Source organism: Desmodus rotundus, chromosome 6 (assembly GCF_022682495.2).
Source record: "Desmodus rotundus isolate HL8 chromosome 6, HLdesRot8A.1, whole genome shotgun sequence".
NCBI lineage: Eukaryota > Metazoa > Chordata > Mammalia > Chiroptera > Phyllostomidae > Desmodus > Desmodus rotundus.
In genome coordinates, this window is record NC_071392.1 from 81744337 (window position 1) to 81769964 (window position 25628).

At 44.8% G+C, this 25628-nt stretch overlaps 1 protein-coding gene and 1 non-coding gene across 2 annotated transcripts in view; both read right to left on the reverse strand.

Moving 5' to 3' along the window:
- DGKI (diacylglycerol kinase iota) overlaps nt 1-25628 on the reverse strand; it is a 393695-nt gene that overhangs the window by 26897 nt on the left and 341170 nt on the right. Inside the window, 1 exon segment of the mRNA XM_053927331.2 lies at nt 18902-18927. Within this exon segment, the coding sequence (XP_053783306.1) occupies nt 18902-18927 (26 nt within the window).
- On the reverse strand, nt 8360-8487 carry LOC112299962 (small nucleolar RNA SNORA65). Its single transcript, XR_002974337.2, has one exon. It is a non-coding gene; the product is annotated as a small nucleolar RNA SNORA65 (small nucleolar RNA).

Consider the following 25628-nt stretch of genomic DNA (forward strand, 5'->3'; position numbering starts at 1 on the left):
AGTTTCTACACTGGAAAATGCCACATCTAAATCTTTTAGGGTTGCTGAAGGGATTAGTTAAATCATATAAATGTTCCTAACTCATCCACCGATGGAGAGTAGGTGCCCGATCAGGGTTGGTTTTGTTCCCCTCTTTCCATTCCTTCCACTTGGTCTGCTTGGGGTTCAAAATATCACCAGTAATTTTGTTGGAGGGCCACTTGAAAATGGAGGCAGAAGGATGAAGAAAGAATAGGGAAAAAAAGGAGAACAGGAGAGAGGGAAGAATGTTTCCTTTCCTTAACAAGCTGTAAGCAACACACGCTTTCCATTTCACTAAGGCGCCTGAACAGTGCTTTGTACGTTGTCAAAGGGCAAGAGTCAGCGGTCGAACTGGTTGAAGAGCGAACAAAGAGAGAAAGGAGGAGAGAGATAAGAATAGCGGAAAGGGAGTTAAGAACATATTACAGCAAAAGAATCTAAGAAACTGTGTCTCGTTCTTCAGACTATGGATGGGGACACTGGGGCTCAGAGTAAAGCGATGCTCTTGGGGTGCAGAGCTGGTGGTGGCCCAGCCATCGCCGTCATGCAGGTCCCTGTACCCAGTCCAGGTCTCCGACCAGTGCCCTGGGTGAGCTCACCACGCAGAGCTCTCCTGGAGGCGTACAGAAAACGAGAGAAAATCGTCTTTTCAAGGTATGAAGCTTACAGTGTTGCGAAAGGGCACTGGATCAGGGTCCTAATTCTAGTCTCTGTGATTTACTAGACATATAAATGTAAGAAGTCATTCAACCATCTGGAACCGGCTTTCTTATTTGTAAAATAAGGTTAACAGCTGTCCGACTCATCTCTCTGCAGTGAGGATTTTAAAAAATGCTTTATAAATAGATATGTATTCGATGATATTACCAGAAGGGGTAGCTTTCGGGACTTTTGTGACTGTGCATGAAAAAGACATGTGAACACTTGAAAAGGAGCCTGGCGCGAGGGTGAGATCAGTGTGTGAGGTCGAGCAGACACAACTCTGTTAATACAGTGCCCATGGGGTGAAGGGACAGGTGAGGGAGCCAATGGGGGGGTGCTTAACTCCCAGGTGTAAAGCCTGTCTCAGAGGGCAGGCAGGGTGGGAGAGGCAGGAGAAGGTATTAGCAATTGCAGGTCTGGGCGAACAAATCCGATGGGACTCCAAGCACAGGATGCTCCCCTCACTGAGGCAGGATACCCAGATTGGGAAAGAAATAGGGTAAGGGGATCGCCCAAGGGGGCAGTTAATAACGAGCTGGAACTCCGACATGCCAGGTCAGGACAGTGCAGAGTGTATGTCTTCAAGATCATTCAAAACCCTTTCCCACAAATTAAAAGATAAAAAGAGAGAAATAGAGAAAAAAAAAGAATACAGGGGAGAGAAAAGAAAAATGAATTTGTTCACTTAAAGCACTTATGTAATAAGATTTGGCTCATGTAAGTAATAAATCAAGACAGTAAAGGAATTCCCCAGGACCAAGGCTATTTAAGGAGCCCTAAAAGTGAAAGGAAGAATGGGGGAAAAAGAAAAGCAGCAGCCAGGGGGAAATTTATCGGCTAACTCTAGAGTTCAAAACAGGTTTCTCAGAGAAGGTACAGTCTAAGCCAGCTCTTCCATGATAAGTAGAAGTAATTAGCAAAGGAGGTTTGGAAAATTCTTGCAAGATAAAGGTGGAATGTGAACAAGGACATGGGAGTTAAAGGTCACGGTGTATCTGAAGGAATGCTCAGAGCTGCGTATTATCACATCTGAGGAGGAGCGTGGTCTCGGCCAATGAGCTGCAGAGACACAGGGGCCAAGCCAGTGAGTGGCATTTATGTCAAGAGAAGGCACTCAGATTTTACCCTGCAGGGCATGAGAAGCTGTGGAAGAGTTGAAAGCACTTAAACGTTCTGAAGCATGCCACTATGATTCTGCTCATACAATCAGAGTTATGACCTGCTCCAGCTCACGTGCTCCGGACTGCCCGTGTTATAGCCCCTGTCAGTTTCCACCCAGGCTCATTCACAAGCACGGTAATTTATGTCTGTGCATTTCCAACAGCCTCCCAGCTCACAGTCCACACCAACAGGCAGAAGATCATATAACAGCATCATAACCACAAATAATTTCCAATTGCACTGGAGATAGAAAGCATGAATATTTATTTTTAAGGCAAGCAATATACCCAAGGGTAGCTATTATGCAAACATTAGTAGGCACAAGGCCTACTTCTCTCTCCTGATTAATGTCCTTCCCCACGAGCACTGTTGTTAAGATTTCCTCTGCATAAAGAGAGCTTGAATCCATTAGTCTTCGACTCCAGATAATAACTTTCTGAAAGATCAAGCTCGAAAACAAATAATGAGTTGTTATGATTACAGTATTATCCCTTGTTATTTCTTGAGCTCTGAACTTGCCTTCTGGCCTTTTCCAAAAGTCCTCTACACTGAAGAAACAATGCCCCCAAATGCAAAGAAGCAAAAGAAGTCGAATTGTTGATGGGACAAAAGGTTAACTGAGGAGATGAATAAATTCCTGGACAATTAAATCACATGAACTTATGTATAGTTAGACGGGAAAGTAAGGGGGTAGAGAACTGAGAGCTTTGTTATTTTTAGAGTTGAGAAGGTGAATTGTTAGTTCACATGGAATGGTTTGTTCTTCCTTCAGTGCTGTGCCTTCCCCTACACGGCTATCCAGGAAACACCGCAAGACAGAAAACTGGAACTGAGAAGGAATCATGGTCTTCCTTCTCAGCCTCTGCTTCTGAGGCCTGGATTCCCAAGAGTAGGGATGTCCTCAGACACTCATGCCTGGGAGAGAAACACGGCTCCCTCCCACCTGAAATCAGTGTAGGGCCAAAACAGTTCGTGGGGCCACTGGCCGGCCATCTGCTTCTGCCGTGCCAAGCCCTGTTGAGGATGTGGGAATACAGCTACAAAATAAATTCCATCCTCTCAAGAAACTGACACTTGGGCAAGAAGTCCAATGAGAAAGGGATGTATTGCAACTGAATCTAGAATCAGACCACCTGAGTTTATATCTTGTAAGCGCCATTAACTAGCTGGAACCTTGGGCAAGTTATCAAGCTTCAGTTCTCTCATTAGGAAAATGAAGATAAAATCGGTTCTTTGGAGCCTCTGCCTTGCAAATGAGCTCAAGGAACAGAGAATCTGACCATTAGTCTTCTGTGTGGAACACCGGGGAATGCTGGCGTCTGGAACTCCGTTACACTGAGAAAAAACCATTCTGCATCTGCGAAACGAGGTGAGACTAAGGCCAAGTTCAGCTCTAGAATTTGGCACAGGACTGCCTCCATAGGGAGAGTTTACGGTTGTGATTCTTGCTTTGCAGATGAAAACATTTAAGAACAAAAAAGTATACAGAACTTGGCAAAGCCACATATATGTTTGTAATTCTCAATAAATCAACTGAAATAACTACATAATTATATTTAAAATAGAGTTGCAACTCTGAGTCTTTATGTCTAGAGAAAAACTTTAAACTTCTATGTTCGGTTACTTTTTAATTTTTAAATTATTTTATTGCCAAATTGCTAATTTGTCTTCTGCTAATGACAGCAGCCATCTACCTCTTTTTTTTTTTTAAGTGTGGAAGGAAAAATCAGAAGTAAAAACAAAAACCTCTGAACAAAGAGAGGCTTGTGGAGGCCTAGGAGGGAAAACATCAGTTGACTCGGGGAATCGTAAATATGTATCTGACTTGGCCAAGTTCTGCATACTTATTACTCCTAAATATTTTCACCAGCAAAGCCAGAGTCACAGCCTAAAACTCCCCCTTCAGAAGTCGTCACATTCCACATTTAGGAGCTGTACTTGGCCTTGGTCTGTCTCTATTCATAAATGAGGAAACTGGGTCTTAAGTGGTGACTTGACTTTTCCAAGGTCATCCAGTTAGGATCCAGCTGAGAGATAAAGGGACTTCTGTTTCTTTTCACTTATTGTTCCTAACCTCTAGGTCAGAGCCCTCTCCGCTATGCAATTTCTCCTTGGTTTACCTTGGAGCAGGGTGGGCAAAAGCTGAAAGTGGTGACCCCCAAATGAAACTTTCATGAACTCATCACACACCTAAAATGAAGTCAAGGCATCTGATGGCTTTAAGAGGCAACTCTTCGATGCCAAAGGAGACACTGAATAGGGAGCCCATCCAGGGCAGACGTTACATTCACGGGTCCCTGGGCATACTCATCACCGGAGTCTGCACACTCTTCCTTTATCCAAAGGGACCTGTTGCTCAGGCACCCGAGAGCTTGCACCGCCAGCTCCCCAGGCACCACTTCTCTGACACACGTCTGTCTGCATAGCTTTCCCGTAGCAGATGCGTCCTGCCCGGTTTTCTACTGTGTGAGCAGCCAACCATGGTGCCCGGGCAACAGACTGCGAAGGCTTAGTCCCCCCAAACGGAATTCAGTACCATTGTCAAACACAGCACAGGAAATCCAACACACGTGCTGTGATCACGCTAACGGGGCATAAATGAGAAGCAGCTCGTGAAAATGACTGCGATTAATATTATTGTACATAGTCCTACCAAACGAGTCCAAGATGAGGTGAGAGAAAGGAGGAATTAAATATTTCTAAAGACCTCTGGATTTTAATCTAGGCCTAGAGGAGGTTTTGACAATTGAAAATAAGAAATGTGCCAAGTTATTTGTTAATAATAATAGTTTAAAATACTGAGAGTTTTTAATAATATAGCAGAAAAGTTTCAAGATTATACTTACAATGACATACAAATTTGTCTCAGTTCTCTATTACTGCATAGCAAACCATCAAAACATAAAGGCTTCAAACACCAATGATTTTGGTCAAAAATCTGCACTGTGGGCTGGGTTTGGCAGAAACGGGTTGCCTCTGCCCCACCTGGCGTCAGCCCAGCAGCATCCCTGAGCTGACAGGTCCACATGCAAGATGATCACACATGTGCCTGGTCACTGTGTGCCGGCTTTAGGCGGGGGCTTTGGCCCCTCTTGCGTGGGTTTCCTGGGCTGCTTGGGTTTCCTCCTGACATGGGGGCTGGGTTTCAAAAGCAGCCTTCCCAAGGGGAGCCGAGTGAAAGTCACCTTGCCTTGGAAATCACATAGCATCACTTCTGCTGTCGTCACCAGTTTGCCCATATCTAAGGACAGAAGACACAGACCCCCTGTCTCAATGGAGAGTGTCAGTTTCACACTGAAGCAGACTGTGTGAATGCGTGATAATTCTGTGGCTGTTTGGGGAGAACACAGTCTGTCCCAGCACCCCCGTGTGCTGTGATGTGCTCTGGGTCACAGGGTGGGTGTTGCCTTCCAGTGAGCGCTGGGAAATGACAACAGCCTTTGTCACCTGTGGCCCTGCGGGAGTGTGCTTATACACTGTGTCATCTATGTCCTGAGTATCTCAGCAAAAAATGTTTTAAAAAGACCGAGAATGACTTATCAGAAGCACCAGCCTTTTGGAGCAGAAAGAAGAAAAGCAAGGAGAAGACTAGGCAGACGATTGTTTGTAGAACTGAACTGGGAATTCTGTCTAAGGGAGCTCAATCTGGAATCTGTCTTCCACAACCAGAGGTGAGAGAAGAGACTGCTTGGCTGGGGAAGGAAAGAGAGGAGGCGACAATCACTCTAGTCCCATAACCCTCACACTCTGCCTACCAGCTTCCCCCCTATGGCTGAAATATGGAGTCTTCACTCCATAGTTCACACATGTGACATTTCTTAGTATCTTATCATCTCCTTGCCATGGGGTGGCACCTGAAGGCCATTCAACGCTGCAGCAGTCTGATATTCAAACCCCACCTAGGCCAAATCTCTCTCACAGTGTGTAACCACAGGTGGGAGAGGAGACATGCATAGGTTTTGCTTCTCTCTAAAGACGGAGGTAATCCTCCAATTCAATTAGTCCCTGCTGATGGGGCGCACAAATGTATATGAGTTCTTTCCATCTGCCAGTGGCAATCCTTTTGAAGTTACTGTTAGCATGGAAGAGGTTTCCTGTTTGGAGAAAAAACAACCCCCCACTCCCCGCCCCGTCCACTGTTCCCTCCTGGCAGAAAAACTCCACCTTGTTGCCAGAGGACCAGGACATGCTCCCTTCAGAAACAGCCTGTCCCACTTCCCTTGTTCACCTCTGGAATCAGCTATAAACCGTGCGGGCACCAGATGTCTCTCCCAAACATCCCATTTGTTTATCCATTGTTGAGAAATTGTTCTCTGGTTGTTTCATGTCACGCGTCTAAGCCCCACCGTTGCAATTAAACCACGAGCACGAGGGCCGTGGTTTTATTTTATGTTTTCTCTCTTTGTTTTAGCCAGACTCCATCCTTCACTGAAAACTCGACAGGACAGGAAACACGTGAAGTACTTAATAAATGTTTGGTTGATACTTGTGGCCTCGTGACACAACTCGCCGTCATTCCAATACTTTCTGGACCCTCGATCAAAGAAGATGTTCCAGGAAATGCAAGAAAATCGACTTTATTGGCCCCTGCTGAACCTGGCAGTCAATTTTGGAGTTGAAACTATTTCAAAATGTCTTTGGAATCTAATGGTGCTTATTACATGCACTGAAACAGTACTGCAAGCATCTCAACGGACCAGCACTGTTTATACTGTGGCCAAACCACAGCCCTATACTAAGCAACAGCGCATGTTACTTCCTAGAACATCAGTAGCAAGCTTTGGATCAGTGGTAAAACTAACGTCATGGGTTAATTAATTTTCTTTGAGCATTAGGTTAGTGAAGACAAGTTCACAGGTTAAGAGGCCAACTAGGTTCACACTCTTCCAAGGTCACAGTATATTACTTTCATCCAGTTGTGGAAATGTAACAGTCACAAGGGGGACCAGAAAGTCTGGTGAAAATATCTTCTTAAGAATATATACAACTCAAAATTAATGTTTTCTCTGGTGATGATACATTGTCATCTTTGGATGTAGTGGGTCAACTTTTAGTTTTGTAATATAGTACCACCTTCAAAAGTAATATTCAACTATTCCCTTAAAACTCAAAAGACATAAATCCATTTTTAGCATCAATCTTACAGGATCTCATCACCAACTATTTTTGTTCAATAAGCATGAAGCTTTCACCCACAGGGAAGGTTCATCGTATTTGTCAAAGGTTCAATCTGACTACGCCTCACTGAGGTCGTGAACCCAACACAGACAGAGTGCGCGTAACACCCTTTCTCCCTGTTGGCATTTGAGCACAGCAATGCCTATTAAAATGCTTAGTGTGCTGTAAACTGCCTCGGCAATGTAAGAGATTAAAAAGAAATCGCGTATTCCCCAAAGGTCCTTCATCCCCTGATTGTTAAGACAATTTCCTTGAGATCAGGAACTTGGCTTATATTTGCTTTCCCGGCTTTCGGATGATAAAGCTGCAATCCGGAGAGGGTGAGAGAAGTGGAAGGGGTACCAAATAAGGCCCCCGTGAGCCTCCTGGAAGAGCAGAAGGTGCCAAGTCAGGGCCTTAGGGCCTCATGACTTTCCCAGAGGACCCTAGAGACAGCATCAGCGCCTCCGGCTTCATCCCCTCCTTCAAGGTCAGGCGGCATCCCTCCTGTGATAGGCCTCCTTGCATTCGCTGATGTATTTTAGCCGTGTCCTTCAGGACCCATAAAAACAACGTGGATGGAAAAGTGTGCTCGCATGTCACTCGGTGACAGCTACGAGCAGAACTGACGTGGCCTGAAAGTGATGGGTGGTGACTGGCTGTGAGTAAACATCAAGGCTGCATGGGAAATGGGGTTTAAGGCCAGGATCCAAGTTCAAACGAATGCGTTCTAGAGCTGAGAGAGATGGCCGCTTTATGGGCCGTCCGGTCACGAGGTGCACACGAAGCACCTTATCACCGCCCAGCGGCACGCTGACCGCTCTGTAACCGGAAGGCCTTTTTCCCCCGAGAAGAAGGGTAGATGTGGCCAAAAAGGAATTGGAACACAAGGAAAGCCACAGAGGAGTTAATACAGCAAAGGTCACTCTCAGGCACATCGACCAGCAGAATGCATACATAGCCAAAGTGTGCAATTCCTAAAATAAATATAAAACTTCTAGAGCCTGCTCTCCCTTATGAGTGTACATAGAGTCAAGATAATTTGCATTTGCAATTAAGTAATAACAGAATACTAGTTTTGAATCTTCCCCATAATATCAGCATGTGACACATACTAATTGGAAACAGAAAAATTGAGCATTTTATTTCCGAGACATGAGAAGTAAATCTTTCCCTTCAATGCTTTGCTCAACTGACTAAACAATGTCATGCCTTAGAAGCAAGAATTATAAAGGAAATAGGTAGTTCTAAAGCTTGTTCAAAAGACCCAAAATAGAATGGCCTTCAGTATAGGAATAAATCTTTTTTTTTTCTTCAAGGCTGTTCCCATGCTTTCGGCAGAGTTACCCACATGAAGAGCAACCCTGTTTCCTCAGCTGGGGTTTAGTATCAGCTCACCGCTGGACTACACCAGCCACCCGCAAACCGGTCAGGCGCAGTGGCGGGTGGCTATAGGAATAAATCTTTAATGATATTTATTACAGAGCAGATTTTACTGTCGAGTTGCTGTGAAGAGACATAAAATGAAGACTAAACCTTCCTTTTCCTTAGTAATGCATATACTCTCAAGCAAGCAAAAGAAGTCTCTATAAAGTCACATGCGTGTATTCACACACACACACGTGTAGCCTGAGACTAAAGAAATCGGGGGACGTAGGGAAGGGTTCCCTCGGGAAGTTGCAAGACACTGTTCACAAAGGGAAGGTCTGCACTGGCAGAAAAGAGGGGTCGGGAGCTTTCTACGGGAAGACCCGCCGGCACAAGGCGTGCAGGGGGAGGTGATGAGCAGCTTCACTTGAGAAAGGGGGACATCTGGAGTGGGGCAGGAGAAGTAAGTCAGGAAGACAGAAGACAGAAGGTGCTGGTGGAACACCTTCGAAGGCCCAGGGGATGATATGAGGCTGAAGACTTTTTAAAACGAATTTACTGGGGTGGCGTTGGTTTGCAAAAGCACACCGGTTTCAAGTGTACAGCTCAACAAAACGTCCTCTCTCTGTACACCCCATCATGTGGCCATCGTCCCAAGCAAAGTCTCTTTCCGCCCCCCTTCCCTCCCCCACTTCGCCCACCTCCATCTCCCTCCACCTCCCTTGACCTCTGACCATCACCACATGTTGTCCACGTCCACGTGCACATGTTTTATTGCTTAACCGTTCCCCTTTTTCACCCAGCCCCCAGCCACCCTCCCCTCCGACCTTCTTCCTCAAAGATAAAGGGGGGTTAAAGAAAGGAAAGATCACTGGGAAATCAGATGCTCCAAGAAGAATGGTACTGGGCGGGGTGCACACTTCCAGAGAAGTGGAGAAGCCCACGGGGTTATCCAGGGAAGACAGGAGGAGCAGACAGGGGCGTGGCCGGAGAAACAGCCAACAGCTGCTGCAAGAGCATGGAGTCAATGACCTTCTTGCTTTCTGGTAAAACACCACTCAAAGTTGTTTTTGCAATGGCTGCAATAATTACCTTCGCCCCCTGGGGTGAAAGGGGGTATGGAAATGTCACCAGACTGAGCAAAATTGAGTGGATTCTGGCTGATTACAAATCCTTCTCAGTAAACCACTGGGCTTTGTTTTGTCAGGAAAGAGGGAAGCTGCATAATGAAAGAGGAATGTATTTTGTTACTTGTTAAAGAAAGCCACCAGTGTGAAAGTGGCCTGCAGCATTTCCACACTTGCCAAGCTCATTTCTTCTCTTTTCAGAGAGTGGGCGAGTGGTGAGGTGTGGAAATGGCAATGCTGTCTGTCGTTGTCACAGGTGGGGGTAATACACAGACGCTCACCTGCAGGAATCCACTCGCGGGCCCCAGAGAGGGCTCGGCGCCCGGGTCCCTGAAATGCCTTTCCAAAGCCAAAGACGGCGTTTGAGCGTTTTCCTCACGTGTGCCATCCACTGCCCAGTATTCTCTCCTGACCCAGAGGCCCTGGATGCCAGCCAGCCCAGCCTGAGAGAAGTGCCCTGCCCAGACTACCCAGCCTGTGAAGGACAGAGCCCAGGCAGGTGACTGCTCTTCCTGCTCCAAGACCAAGGCTCTCTCGAGCTCACCTGACCATTTGCCCAGAAAGGCAGAAGTCGCTCTCGGCCCACTGGGCTGAAACCTGAAGGAAACATTTGGTGCCAGAAAACTTAGAAAACAATAAACTTGAATAATAAATCCATGCAAACAGGACATATCAGGTCTATGGATAGGAAAATGTATTCCCATTTGGGGTATTTGGCATTGATGGTGTGCCTTGCTCTCTCTTGCATTTTCCCTGCTCTGCTCTGTCCCTGTCTTTGGTTCCTATTTGCAAGCAAAGCAAGTGCTAGGCAGAGAGCTAGATGTTTTCCCTGTGGGATCTAATCCAGTCCTCCTAGTAAATCTACTAGAGATGGACTATTATTGGTACATCCTCACTTTAAGGATGAAAAGCTGAGGTTTAAGGGGGTTAAGTCATTTGCTTAAGGCCACACAGCTAATGTGCGGTAAAGCCAGGAAGTAAAGCGAGCGAGGCCAGACAGGCCGCATGTCGAACACACTGTGGTGTCACTTGGTGGGGACATGAGGTCCTCTCTTCCCAACGTTTCCCAGGCAAGCCCCAAAGGAGGTCCTTTTACAGCTGTCTCCATGTCTCACACTCTTCTGGCTCGGATGAAGAAAGGTACAGAAAATGAAGTTGCAATTCTGGGGAAAGGAAGTGCAGGGGCAATAACGGCTTCCAGGTGTCATGTGGAGTCACGTTGGTGGGAGAAGGGATGTTGTGTGAAGCTAAGAAAGTCACACCCTAAAATCCTGGACACCCAAGATGGACCCAGAATGAGGACTGACACAGAAGGCTGGCAAAACGTGGAAGCGTGTAGCTGACTCACAAATTCGCTGAGAGCTGGACACACGGCTCTGGCCAGGGTAGGCTTAAGTAGCTGTGACAGTCTGTGCAGACAAAAACACACAGAAAAACTGCTTCCAAGACACTGGAACGTCTAGGTTGAAGCAGCATGTCCAGGACTAACCTTCCAGGAACCAGCCGAATAAGTAACAGACACAGTCTAATACTTTGCGTCTGGTCATCAAGAGAAGAGACGCTTCGGCTAATGTGATTCAGGGCAGCCAGTTACCAGAGCCTGCCCAGTTCTTGCCTGAAAATAAGCCTTAGGTGGAGCACAGCAGGGAAAAAGTCTTCATTGGATATTAGGGTTTCCAGTTAAGTAGGAAACAGACAAGCACAGTAACGATTACCCTTACGTAAGGATTGTATGGCAATAACTTCGGGGGACTTGCTTAGCCCCTTGACTACATGGGCATGAAGGTAACCCACATAGCATCCTTTCATATATAGCAAAACTCTTAAATAAACACAGTAAACTTCAAAAAGTAAGCACAATTGGATTTTCCATTTCTGCTCTACATAGAGGCCAACTCAGGCATTTTCTGTTCTCTTTTTAAATACTTATCTATAGCATGAGTGACTTATCTATAGAAATGAACTCTACAATAGCTCCACTTCTAGAGGACCCGTGACCCACCATCTGATCCGATGACCTTCGCTCTCCATTCACATGGAAGCAAACCAGGAGGTTCACCTTCCTCCCTTCCTCTCTTCTGTTACTTTCTTATTTTTGCAGTGTTTTAAATACTTTAACATAAATATTCTCTGAGGCCAAAGGCAATCTAAAGCAAATTGTAGGTAAATCTTAGTAAGTAGCACCCTCTGCAACACACACCATAATAAGGCTTCAAAAGATAATTAGATAATTATCACCAACAAAGCATTCCAAAGCAACCAAAAGGATCACAGGATTACGCGGTTACAATCAATGGCAAGAGTTAATAAAGGGGAATGAGAGAGAATAGTAGGGTCAGGACTTGGACAAAGAAATATAACCTGATTTTGGAAAGCTTGGGGGGTTTTGTTTTGTTTTCTTTGCTTGTTCTGTTTTCTTTTGCTTTTCTTAATCAGCAGTGATTGTCTGTTTTCCTAGGATTTGTGAAAGAAGACCAGCCAAGAAAAAGAATGCTGTCATTTATTCCTTCCCTCTCACACAGCCATCTCCCCCAGTGAGACCTCCATGAAAGGCCATCTCTTCAGCACACCAGTGACCGAGTGTCTTTGGCAAAGCACCAGGGCTAACCTATCCCCTACAATGGGGAACAATGTTAATGAGGCCACAATGGGACTCAAAGATGTGCACTGACAGTTTCTGTTTGCCAACACCACATACTGCCACACATGTAACAGCGAGACTCGTACGGAGGGGATCGGTCCTGTGCCAGGGCACAGCGCAGAACGGGGCAACATCTCTATTCACGGGGCTTAGAGTTACCTAAGAATGGCAGCACCACCCACAAGGGGAAAGGTTTGGAATACACCCAAAAAAACAGTAAGTGAATAAGGACGGAGAAACCGTGGGCATTTGAGTTGTCAGGGAAATTCATCATTGTCCTTCGAAGCTAAGGAGGTGGTTCCAAGACACAGGAATTAATGAGCGCCGAGGAGGGACTAGAATGGAGGACAATGAAGGTGGTCTGCCAGAGAGATGGTAGGAGTTGCTATAAACCGTATGGCCGAGTGAATGAAGGGGAGATGGGATTTGGAGAGGAGCCCACAGGCAGGGAGTAGAAATAACTCGCTAAAGCAACATGAGCTACACCAGGGTAGAGAGAAGAGCCTGAAAAATGAGCACTCAAAAGTTTGAATGTAATTAAAAAGCCAATGTGGGATTCTCTAGGCGGAAAACTGAATATGGGGCAAAGAAAAAAGTCCACTCGAGCAACTCTGCATCGGCCAGCCCAAGGTCACGCGAAGCGGCGTGTTGAGATGACTGATGTGAAAAGCACTTCCTAGCCCGGCGGCTGAAGCCCTGCAGATGTTTCCATCTGTGTCAGCAGCCAAGTTTACTCAACACACTTTGCTAATTAATATCTTATAGAAAGTAAAGGACAAAAGCATTTAATCTTCTTAATCGACTCTATTATTCTGATCAGAATTGTTTTTCTACTGTGATTTTTTTCTTAAGGAAATAGCTAATATTCAAGGATTCTCTCTCTTTTTTTAATTTATTGATTTTTTTGAGAGAGAGAGGAGAGAGAGACAGAGACAGGAAGAGAGACACCAATTTGTTGTTCCACTTATTCATGCACCCATTGGTTGATTCTTGTATGTGCCCTGATCGTGGATGGAACCCACAACCTTGGCGTATCGGGACAATGCTCCAACAGACTGAGCTGCCCAGTCAGGGCCAAGGTCCCACCTTTTTGAGAATGAGTGCTATTGATAAGAAATTAGATCCCTGTTTTCTCGATTAAGGAAGTATGGGAGTAAGAGAAGTGGATCAAGAACATAAGTTGGTATTCTTCTGTGTCAAGGGTACTGCTCACTGATATGAAAAAAAAAACCCCTCATCTTTAGTGACCAGTTCCCACCCAATAACTATGAGGTCCCCACTGAACAAAAACAATGTCCTACGCCATGAGCCCAAACGCCAGCACTGCTGTTGGGAGACAGCGCAGAGCAGTGACCCAGAGTAAGACCTGGATCTAGGACTGCCCAAGTCTGATCCTCGCTCTTAGCCTCACTCGCTGTCCATGTGGCCTTGGGAAAGTTACGTAATAGGTCTGTGCCCTAGCTTGCCCATCCGTAACATGGAAATAGTAGTAGTACTGGGGTTGTTGTGAAGATTAAATACATGGAAAACACTTAGAGTAGTTTGTGAAGTAGGCAATAGCTTGGCGTGACTAAAGAAGTTACTTAACCTCTCTAAACCTCAGCAGAGGCTCACCTTAGGGCACTTCCCTTAGGCACTCATCTTTAATAAACAATGCTTTTTTTTTTTACTTTTTAGTACATATAAGAATATATTATGCCACATAACTTTAAAGCAGTAGTTGAAATTATTCTGCTAAAATATGAGGACCCAAATGATTAATCCACTTGAACTTAGTTTCTCAAAAATCAATTCTTGAAAAAAATTTTCATTTCAGGAGGTATCATAGAAATGTTTATGTGGTCAGTTCAATGAGCGTATAACCTACCACTAAATGATGCCATCCTAGGTTTAAACCCTAGAGAAATTCTTGTATAAGGACACTAAGAAGAGTTAGGAAAAAGAGTGTTCATAAGGATGAATCACAAAAATATTATTCTGAACAAAAGAAGCAAATCACAGAAGAAGATTTTACAATAAAATCCAATTTTAAGTTCAAAATAAGCAAAACTATACACATATATGTGAAATATATATACATGTATACAAATGTTCAGTTCTTAGCCTGTGTACACAGAAGTTCCTGTGGGTAATTTAAACTTAGCCGATAAATTTTTATACATCTTTATGACCATTTTCTATAATAAAATTATATCTAATATATATTTATAGCAAAGGCAAAAAATGACCCTATGGTGTTTGAGCTGAGGGGCGGCTGCTGGCGCTTCCAGGAGCTCTGGGCCCCACCACCCTCTGTGTCCCTGCGTGACCTGCCGCAAAGTAAACCGGCCCCGCCTGACCGTGGACTTATCCTCAGGTGCCTACGCTGGTGACTGTGGTTGTTCCAATCTTATTTCCATCTGCCCCTTCCTCCCTTCCTCATCCACTGTGCTACTACAGCAACCAAAAACCTGCCACATAACGTGAGAGCTACTGTGGCCAAGAGAGCCAGGAGATAGGACAGGAGAGGGATGCCACTTTAGATGCCCCAGGAGGAATCGGGTTGTTGGCGATTCCTTTCCAGAGAGTCCCTAGTGCCTTCAGTTTTGTAAGTGAGAGCAGACAGGAGCTGAGGATGACCCTCCAGCAGCACACGGGCAAGGGCAGAAGCAGCACAGAGGCATTCTGGGAGGCCCGTGAAATAAGGAGGCTCTGATGCCAGAACAGAATCTGAGAGCTGGGAGCAGCCCGGGCACAGGGGTGGCTCTAGGAGCCATTAGAACAATGAAGTGACAGGCACTCAGCGCAGAGGAAGCTCAAAGGACAGAGCAGTCAATCACCGCCAAACCTATCCTCTGACGAGGAGGAGGCTCCAGCTTCCAGAGGCAACGTTAAAATGTAACGCTGCCCAGGGGACTGAGCGTGGCAGGTTCCCCTGAAGCTCCGGTTTCACTCAGTTAACTAATTAGGAGAGAATGTGACGCTGGTATTTCTTTTTTTCTACAGGGACAAATCCTTCCCAGCAGGAGGGACAAATGGTTGTGTTTGTTCTGTTTTGTTTTGTCATTAAAAAGAAATGACTGACACTGTAGTAAATAAACTCTGATTAGAGAGAAAGCGGGTTTTTTTTTCCCTGTATAATTCTATCAACTCACTTTACTGCTGACCATTTCTTTTGTTTTCTGAGGACATGGTGGGTAAATGAGTGAGTGCTGGAACTACGCTGCCACTTACGAGCTGTGTGATCATAAGCAAGTGACTTCAGAAAGCTGACCTTGCGTCCCCAGCTTGAGGATGACACCTACTCTTCCGCGTTATCGGGAAAGATGAAATGGGAAAATAATGTCGTTGAATCACTTTAGCACAGTGTCTGCACATAATAAGCACTCAATAAATTTCACCCTTCATTTTTAATGACTCTGATCCTCTAGTATATAAATAGAAACATTTTCCATTTCATTTAAGCCTGTATCACCAACTCTACACGATCACATCTCTAATCATAAACCGAACCTTTATTCTAAGTTTACACAAGCTAACTTAACCATTTTTACTCTTTACCCAGATGGAAAAAGTCTTCCAATGAAAATTTAATATTTAATAATAATGTTGAAGGAAACAGTTTTCCACCACAACCACCACCACCTCCACCTCCACGCCCTACCTACCCTCACCCCAGCACATCTTCCAACTTTTCAAAGGCAGGAGCAAGGCTGAGCAAGCATCCTTAGGAGACACTCTTCCCTGTGCACTGCCGGGACAACAACGGCACTATGTTTGGGCTGCTTTTTAACCACCTGGAAAGTGACTTCCCAGGTGAGTTCCCATCTGAACTCACAACCACCCCATGGTGTGGGCAGGGTGGGTATGAATGGCCCTGATTTACAGACAAGGAGACGAACTCAGAGAGAGTAAATGGCGAAACCGCAATATTCAAGCATATTTCCTATGAAAAGGTAATATGTGGGAACTGAGAAGCCAGCCTGGTATTGAATTCTGGAAAATTAGATTTTCTCAAGGGTGAAGTCTATTTTGGAAATAGTAGAAGTGACCAGTTGTGAGAAAGAGAAGTATGATCATTGGTGGAAAGCAAATAAAATAGAAAGTCCAGAGAAATGGCACTTTATATTTTAAGCTCACAACCCTTTGCCCGGTGTACCCCAATTCTCCCACCCATAAGTGTGAGAAAACAAAAATGCCACCCCCTCATCCCTCTTAAAAGTATCTTGCAGTGTTGTTATTCTGTACAAATGTTAGCTTGATGATATGATATTCAAGAGATTTTATGCTAATGACAGAAAATATGATCACAAAAATATATGCAATCATATATTCTGATATATATGATCATATGTGATCAATAAAATGTATAGAAAGACACATTTTAAGTGCTAGTAAGAAATCTTGGTGATAAAGAAAGGAATAAGAGCATTTTCTAAGGATACATGGGCTGAAAGACTACAAAAAATTAGGTAAGATTAGGTAGACTGGTATTATAATACTCCATTACATATTTCAATAGTTTTGGAAAGTGACAGAATCAAACTAAAAGGCATGAACATGTAATACATTTTTCTGAGGGCAGGAAAATAGAAATGCCTTTTAATTTGGACAGTATTTTTTAGTCATGTATAGCAGTTCTTAAAATAATCAATTCTGAAGTAGTGCTATTAATACCAAGCAGGTCTTTCTGGTGGCCGTGACCTTCCGGAACTTCCCAGGACACCAACACATGCGCGCTGACAGCCCTCGGCCTTAAGCTTTCCTAGCAGACCGCAGGACTGCAGTTCGGAAGTGCCCCCTCCCCCGCTTGTCTGGAGTAGGGGGTAAGTTCTTACTGATTGGAAGGAAAAGCAAACAAAGGTCAGTAAGGGGAACTTTAGTTCAAGATACAAACCAGACATGAACTTCCAGTTTATCATTTGAACCTGGAAGCCCGAGGACCTCTAACTTTACAATAAAAATCTAGTTGTACCAACGTCAATAAGCAAAACAGCATACAAGCTAGGTCATCACAAGGTGGTTGGCTGCCCAGTTCTGACTTGCTTGGGCCTGGACGTAGTTTTCCCCACGATTCTTCACAGAACATGACAGAACTTCATTCCAGGATTGGGAGAAGTTTTATGTGACAGAAGAACAAGCCTGCCCAAAGCTTCCTCGCTCTCGCCTTAACACATTCATGTAATAGAATTCTTTCTAATGTCTGCTGCTCATTGGGACCGATATCCCTCTCACAGTCCCACAGGGGACGCAGGTGAATCAAGCATCGAATGTATGTGCTGAATTCTAGAATGAACGGGAGTATCTGACGCAGGGAAAAGGGGGTCGGGAAGCTCTCACTAAGGAGGAGAAGGTTAACCAGGTCTCAGATGGCAGGTGTATTGTGTAGGCAGCGGAAAGGAGGAGCGCCTTCCTATCCGAAGGAACGGGAGGGAGGAAAGCAGGCAGACGTGATAAACACGGTGAGATCCAGAAGTCAGATGGAGTTCTGCACTGTCAGATACAGAGCGCGGGTAGAAGGGAAGCGATGCCCAAAGACCCAAGAAAGACGCAGTAGAGGAAGACAAAGATTCCATCGTTTAGCACTTGGGAGTCCATGTTAAAATACGACATTGGAAAGCTGGATACAATTATTGGTCTTCTGAACATATTTCATCCTACAGGCAATAGGCAGAGGTTTTTATTACAGAACAATCAGTTTGGTGGCATCTAGGTAAACAGTGAACTAGAGGTGGAAATCTGGAGGTACAAATGCCAGGTAACAAACAACGTTAAAAATCCAAGAAAGACAGGGAGAGGCCCTAAACTAAAGCAACGGGGAGGGGAAAGAAAATAGACATAAGAGACCTCCAAAAAAAAAGCAGAAGGACCAGGTAGAAACAAGGGAATGAAGAGGGAAGCTTAAAGCAGCTTTCGTGGTTCTTACTTGGCTGGCTGAATGGAGAATGGTGCCCTTGGCTAAATTAGGGGCTGCACGAGGAGACGGCCAGTCGTCTTCTTCGAGTCCTGGTTTATTCCACTTTCATAAGATCAATCACATGTCATTCTGCATTGCAGCAGCTATGTGTCATTCCACCCCCCCCACTAGACCCCAAAAGCTCCTTGAGGGGAAAAGTTCTCTGTTACACACCACGGCAGCATGCTTGTATAATATGACTGCCTGGCGTACGTGACTCACTGTGGACACTTAGCGGTTTTGCATGTTGATTGAATAAATGAACAACTCCAAAAGTGAGATGTGATAAAAACCATACATCTTATCCCTTGAATAAAATAGTTGTTCCTTAAAAACTCACCTCAGCTGGATAACAATTCATACCACTTACCAATTAGCTTCATTTCAGACTCATAACACCCTGTGCAAATGCCAATGTCCAAACTGGAAAGGGCGTTTAGGAATATCTACCACAAAACCCCGTTTTAGAAACATCTGTAATTCAGAGAAGTTATATGGCTAGCCCACAGTCACAAAAAGCTTCTGGCCACGGGACTGAAATCAGGCGGATTACATCAAACTTAAATGTTTGTCAACCGAAATGGTTGTGACATAGTCAAAGAAACACGAGATATCAAATTCAGCTAGGATGAATTAAGTTTTTAAAAGTACTGGACATTTCACACTAAAAAATAGAAGGCAAAAATCTTAGAGACATTTTTAAAAGTAATTCTTCCCTCTTACAGTGAAATACAAGGGCCAGAGCTCAACTTTTAGTCCTGGATTAGTATAAGTAAGACAGATTCTTACCGTGATCTTCTGAAGAGACTGGTGACCTAAAATGAGATAATAAGCATGATAAATCTTGTGTAAGTGACACTGACGATTATAACAATGATCAAGAATAACGTTATACAAATTACACCCAAAGGTCAGTTAAGACAGAAACTCAACGGAGAAGACAGGGTCATGGATGTGCTGGCTGGTTGGATGGCGTATTGCAATCAGTACTCCCATCAAGTTATTCCAATCAGTAACTCCCAAAGCTTACCTGCACTGGTGGAGGGACAGCTGTCACTACAATGTCTACTGCAGGGTGTCACGGGACCTCATGAACTTAGTGAAGTCTGGATTTATCACATCCAAAGGGAGAGCTCATCGGTAGGGGACAGGAGGTGAAATCCTGTGATGTCAGCATCGCTAAGTGCCCCAGCCCAGGCCCCCAGAGGTGAATGACGACCAAGTTGGGAAAAGAATGTTTAATGGATGCATAGTGGTTGAAAGAAAATTTTCGCTCTCTTGGGATGCTTGATACTGCTTTACTTTACCTACTGACCAGCAATATTTTTGCCCCTGACGTGGGTGAACAGCAAGGTAGAATAAAGACACAGGAGAGCCATCAGTGGAAAAGTGGGTAATCATTTCCACTGCAAGTAAACTTTTGTGTGGAGGAGTGGCGGTAGGGCGGACACTGATGTCTGGGAGGTGGACACGGGGGACAGTGAGAAGGAACCTAATGTCACCCTGTGTTATCCCCGCACAGTCAGCAGCTTGAGGGCTACCACTTGGCTGCCCTGGGTGGATCCGCTCTATCCCTTCCTTGGAGACCCCCGTTCCAGACGGTCCACAGACTGGTCTCCCTCACACAGTTGTCAGCTCCTTGAAAACCAGGACCAGGTCTTATTTACAACATAATGGGCCCCGACTGAAATGTGTTAAATCAACTTGAGCACCACCACACCGGTGTTCAGACTTAGACTCATTCTGGGGCTCCTTGAAAAGTCAGCATGTCACCTTCAAACGCCCTTCAGGACATGTTTGCCAGCTCCTCTGCAACCTGGGAGGGAAGCGCCTACGGAATGAGCCTGAAGCTCCAGGTTGGTGACAGTGCGGCTGCTCTCAGAGGCCAAAGACACCCTATGCACCCGGCGATAGAGGTACCCACAATCTGCTTCATGACTAGAGAAAAATAAAGCAGAGGGTGTTGAAGAGAGGTGAAATCAGATTGGAAAGTGAGTCTAAGAACACATATTGAAATAAGATGAAGTAATTGCTTATGCTGCTAGGGCATAAAAAAAAAAGAGTTAGTAACAAGGAAACGTCTTCACTCCTGGTGTTTTCTGATGTGGAGTGAGCAAAGACGTGTCTCAGATTGTTTGCAATTAATTTCTCACAGAACTACAGGAACAAAGAAAAACTCATGAGAACAAACGACTCGACATCTCAGGCGGAGAGCTTGGGCAGCAATGTTTTTGCTGCCTTTCTGCAAAAGCAAAGGACTAATGTTAAATCTGAGAAGTTCCAGATGGCCCCGTGCAAGTCCCACGGGGATGCATCGTGCAGTACGTCCAGGCAGCGGGGAGAGACGATCGATTTCAGAGTGTTTTCGAAGGGCTAGTCATGCTGGGTTTCTGTGCTGAACGTCTCCCACACGCCCGGATTTGTGGAATTCCGAGACATATGGAGTATTTCAATCCTCACCCAGTATTTCACCTTGCACTGTAACAAGTCACTAAATTATACAGCTGACACATGCAGAGGAGACATTATGCCTGGAAATGGGCATGAAATGTTTTTCAGAACTTAGCTCTGGAGGGAAGAAATATTGTGAAACCAGCAACATAAGTAGTTATTTTTTTAAAACAGAGCAGTTGAATCCCCGGAGCAGATAATCTTCCTCCAGCTGACAACTAAGGAATGCAAGAAAGCTCAGGGCCTCTGCTTCCCTCTGCACCTGGAAGATTGGGGGTTTCGTCCCAGACTGCAGACCCCTCCTCCAGGTCCCCTTTATCTTGGCGATAGCGACGGCTAAGCTAGGGCGAGCATTCAGAGAGCTCCGGGATTTAAAGTTCTCTGCCTCCCATCTTCCCTGATCACCAGTCTTTGATTACAGTCTATACAATACTTACATTTATTTTGCCTTTTCTTTTGACGGGGGGTATGTCTTACATTTTAATTTATATTTTATTTAGGTTCAGTACAGTAACACAACGAACAAAAACCTCAAACCCTGCAGTTTTGTCTTCTATCCTGTTAAATCTGACTAATCTTTATTCAGGTATTGATTTAAACCCAAATGATAATTATTACTTGAGACCCTATTAAGTTCCAGGCCCCGTGTCAAGTGATGGAGATACAAAGGTAACAAGATATTGGTTTCAAGGAACTAATAATCTACTGAAGAAGAAAAAATATGTAAACAAATGATTACAATTAAGTGAAACAATGTAATGACCCAAACATACACAAACTAGAGAAGAAAGACCAATGATGGTCTTGTCTCAAAAGAGGGAAAGAAGGCCTCAGAAAGCAAGAACCATCTGAGCTGGGCTTTGAAGGGTAAATAGAAGCTTATCAGGTAAGTAAGAAAGGAAAAGCACGCTGGGTGGAAGGAAGAGATGTGGGGAAAGGAGCAGGTGTACAATCTCTTATCAGATCCACACCTAACTCACTGTTGCTACTATGTTAAGGAGTAAAGACAGGACTAGAGACATAAGCGGCAGGGCCATTCCATCCCAAACTAGTGGTTCCAAACAGAACCCACCGATGCACATATGAGTAATAAATGAAAAGGAACCAGCATATCCCCACAAAAGTGCCCAACGAAGGAAGCAGGACAAGGATATGCCAGCAAATGCAGGCTGGGAACATACTGGAAAGATACAGCATGGAGCAGGTAAAAACTGCTAACAGATATCCGTGAAATTTAGAACTGCAAAAAGGGAAGGAAGGGATGAAGGAAGACAGACAGGGAGGAAGGCATAACGGATGGAAATGGGGCCCTCAGTGAACAGACACTTAAAGAAGAACCTACCGCGGGGAATGAACACTGGCTCGCCCGCAGTCTTTGAACTAGAAAGCTGCAGAGAAAGCTCGAGAGCCTTTCCCTTGTGTCACGGCTGCACTGGGAAAGAAGATGAAGAGGAGACGAGTAACGATGAAAAGTGTATTAAGAAATGATCCACTGGTTTATTCATCCATTCGAGCTTTGTGGAAGTGTTTTGCTTTTGTTCGCTTTCATGTACTTTTCTATATATTTTGATTCAAAGATTTTGCTGGTAAAAGTCCGCTTCCAAATGTAACCCTGCTTGGTAGAATATTCATGCTTTTTTCTCCTTTTAAAGGAAGGTAACACTTCTCAAACCAGGGTGCACATGGGAACTTGAAAATGAGGGAGGCTCCAGGAAAACAGGACACTATTTTTACATGGGAAATTATATAATTTAACTGGTAAAATTATAAGATTATTTTTGTATTGAAACTGGCAGCAAAAGTTGCTTGAATTCTTAAAATAAAGCTTAAAAAAATTCTTAAAATAAACTTAAAAAAAAAGTCCATGTGTAAAGCAGACAGCTTCAGGTAGTGTCTCCGTGGCTCCCAGGAGGGTGTTTGCTCTCTTCTGGAACAGGGACGTTTCCATGGAAAAGTCTGAAAATATGAAACGACCCACCTAAACACATTTATAGCATCTTGGAATGAATCATTTTATGAGATTAATGTATGAAGATATTTAGAATCTGAGGGAGTGAGACATAAACCATACATTGGCTGGTGGCTTCTGTATTGGGCAGACCGGTCATTACTTAAACCACGAGGACTCTCCAGGACACTCAAAGACAGTCACTTACATTGTCTTCCATCAGCACGTGGCCCTTCAAACCTTCTAATCTTTCAGGTAGACCGATTACAACAAGGCTTAAGGACACTGAAGTAGGTGCCCAGTTTTCTACCAGCAAAGCAGTAACACGGAAGAGCGAAAGAGTGTTACATGTATGAAGGCAAAAGTGTCTTTCAGAAGCATTGCACTTCTTGTGATGTTTTATTGTTTTTAATCAACCAGCCTAGAACTGAGAAGGTGAGCGTCGTGATGAGTTCAGCCTTTACGATGTGCTGTACTGCTCTGCAAGACAGTTTAGGGGCAGGCATTTCTTGGCAAACTGGATGACATTCTCTAAACCTACAAGTTCACCCCAACACAACGTCGCTTTAATTTGAATAATGCTCTCTTGACTCTACATTTTTTTTAGCCTCTAAATAATATTTTTTCTTCCTTGGCTTTATGAATGTTTTCATTCCTTGGCTTTAATTCAATAGCATCCGTGTTTTTCCTCCTTGGCCCTCCTTGGTATGTCTGCATCATTTCTTTCCTTGGGGAGCGGCAGGAGGTCAACAGACTATCCATCTTAGACAACCTTTCCTAAAGATGAGGGATAAATCAGGTGGATACTAAGGACCCATCTACATGGGTCTATCACTTTCTGGGGAGAACCACCCCACAAGTGAAGGTCTGTCTCCCTTCCCAGAGTCCCCAACACATATACTCACTACCGCGCACTTGTAAACCATCACCTCAAGGGGAGTTGGCCGAGGAACGGAATCACATGGAGGTGAGCTTAGGACACACAGGATAGATTAAGCTGTGAGCCTGAGCTGGCACAAGAACAGAGACCCGTGTTCTGAAAACACTCAGCAAGGGAGTGTTGGCCTAAAACTGTGGATGGGGGTCGGGGGCAGATACAGTCCCAACAACTCAAAGGCTTGGCTGGAGGAGCCGGGGCCCCTTCGCTTCCCCGTGGAATTATAGAGAAAACAAAGGAGGAATGCTTTCCTACCAGCTAGAGGCTGTGCTGTCTCTCCACTCGCTGGGCACACCACAAATAGACTGCTCCTTGGCCGTGAGGTCCTCATTGGGGAACAAAGGAACACGCACATTGAGAGAGACTCTCTCTTGTATTAATCTTCTCCTTAGGCCTGCCTGTCCTCTCTGTCCCCCTCTCTGTCCCCCAGCTGTAGCGTGAGGACTAAAGCAGAACCACTGCTTCCTACTAGCACAGGGCGCTCATCCTTCTGCTCGGGCAGAGAAAGAGAAACCTCTGGTCTCCAGCTTTCTATCAACTCGAAATGTTCTTGCCCTCTCTCCTTTTTGCCATTTTTCTTTTATTTCTTTCTCCCTCTCCTGACCAGGGCCCTGGAAGACCCCTGGGCTTATCTCATCCACCTTCCTCACACTTTGGTGGGACCCAATCTCTGTAAAACAGCCTCCGACCAGGAACCTGGGCAAAACCATTCCGGCTGGACTCTGTCTCCTGCCTGAACCATTACTGCTGGTTCTCTCTTAACAAACTCCTGAGAAATGGCCCAAAGGAAACTGCTTTCCCAGCTGGGTGCTCCTTCCAGGCACATTTTGAGTCCACATCAGCACTGCAGAAACGCCACCTTTATCGTTCTTCTGTTCTACCTTGAAGCAATGGTGCCACACACATTCGGCTTATTTCCTGTCAATGGACAAAGAATTTTCACTGACGCTGAGGAAGCCCAAGCACAGTTTAATGTGACTTGCAAGCCTGGCTGTAGGTGACCAACTCTGGACAACAGATTTTCTCCCTTGATCTACCCCCAAGGATCTTCGCTGCCTGGAAGCCTGCCGGTCCAGCCGATGACATCATTTTGAGGGCTCCCACGAGAAACAGCGAGCGAGATCGCAGATCTAGGTGACACCTGACATCTTTACCACCATCACTCTATCCCCAAAGCATCTCTAACTAGGAAGAGAGAACCCAAACCCCTTAGCACCGAGAATCCCCATCAACTCCACAATCCTCTGTTTGCTCCGCCCCCGCCCCACTCATTATGAATATTGCTATTATGACAATGCACAAAGCACACACAGTAAAAGACAGGGCAGGCGAGAACGAGAGCGAGAGAGATGAAAGTGACAGCAGCCACACAAAGTGGCATTGAAAGGAGAGAAAGACAAGCACATTCTCTATTCGAGTGGCCATGAACCCATTCAAGGACTGCCAGGCAGCCTCAAAGGTAACATTCACCACCAACCGCAGGGAGGGTGCGGAAAGAGCCAAATCCAAGGAAGGGGAGGGAGATGGGCATTTGTGTGGAGGTAGGGAGATACGCCCCAGAACTCAGATAATAAAGTTCACTTGTGATTCCTTCATTTGATATACATTCCACCAATTCCCTTCATTCTCTTAAGTTCGTATTCTTTAAGACTCTCCTACCCAAATATATACCTTGATAATCTCCCCATGAGCTAATCTTGAGATTTCTCGTGTGTGTTTTTAAATAAGTTCATACGTCAAGTTGTATTTGGCATTTTGAAAATACCTGTTTTGCCACTGATTCGTACAATTCAATTTCTCCGAGACAAGCTCCTTAGTTGGCTGAGAAAGCCTCTAAATGCCCTTTGAGCTTGAAATTTTACTGCCATCTACTGTTCATCCCTAAGAACTGTAACAAAATGAGGAGAAAGGAGTTTGAATTCTGTGGGTAAAGAGATGGGCACAAAGGGGCAAAATTGGGCAGTAGACCTAGGAAAAAAATAGGTAAAAGAAGGAGATGGCTTTGAGGGAACTAATATTTAACAAGTTCATTCAATATGAAAACTTTACCATCACACTTTTTATTACCTAAAATATGAACACGGCTGGAAAAACACTTTAGCATTTTGAAGAAGACACAGAAAAAAAATGTGTATTAGACACAGTACAGCCACACAGATATAAAGGGTGTGACATTTCAC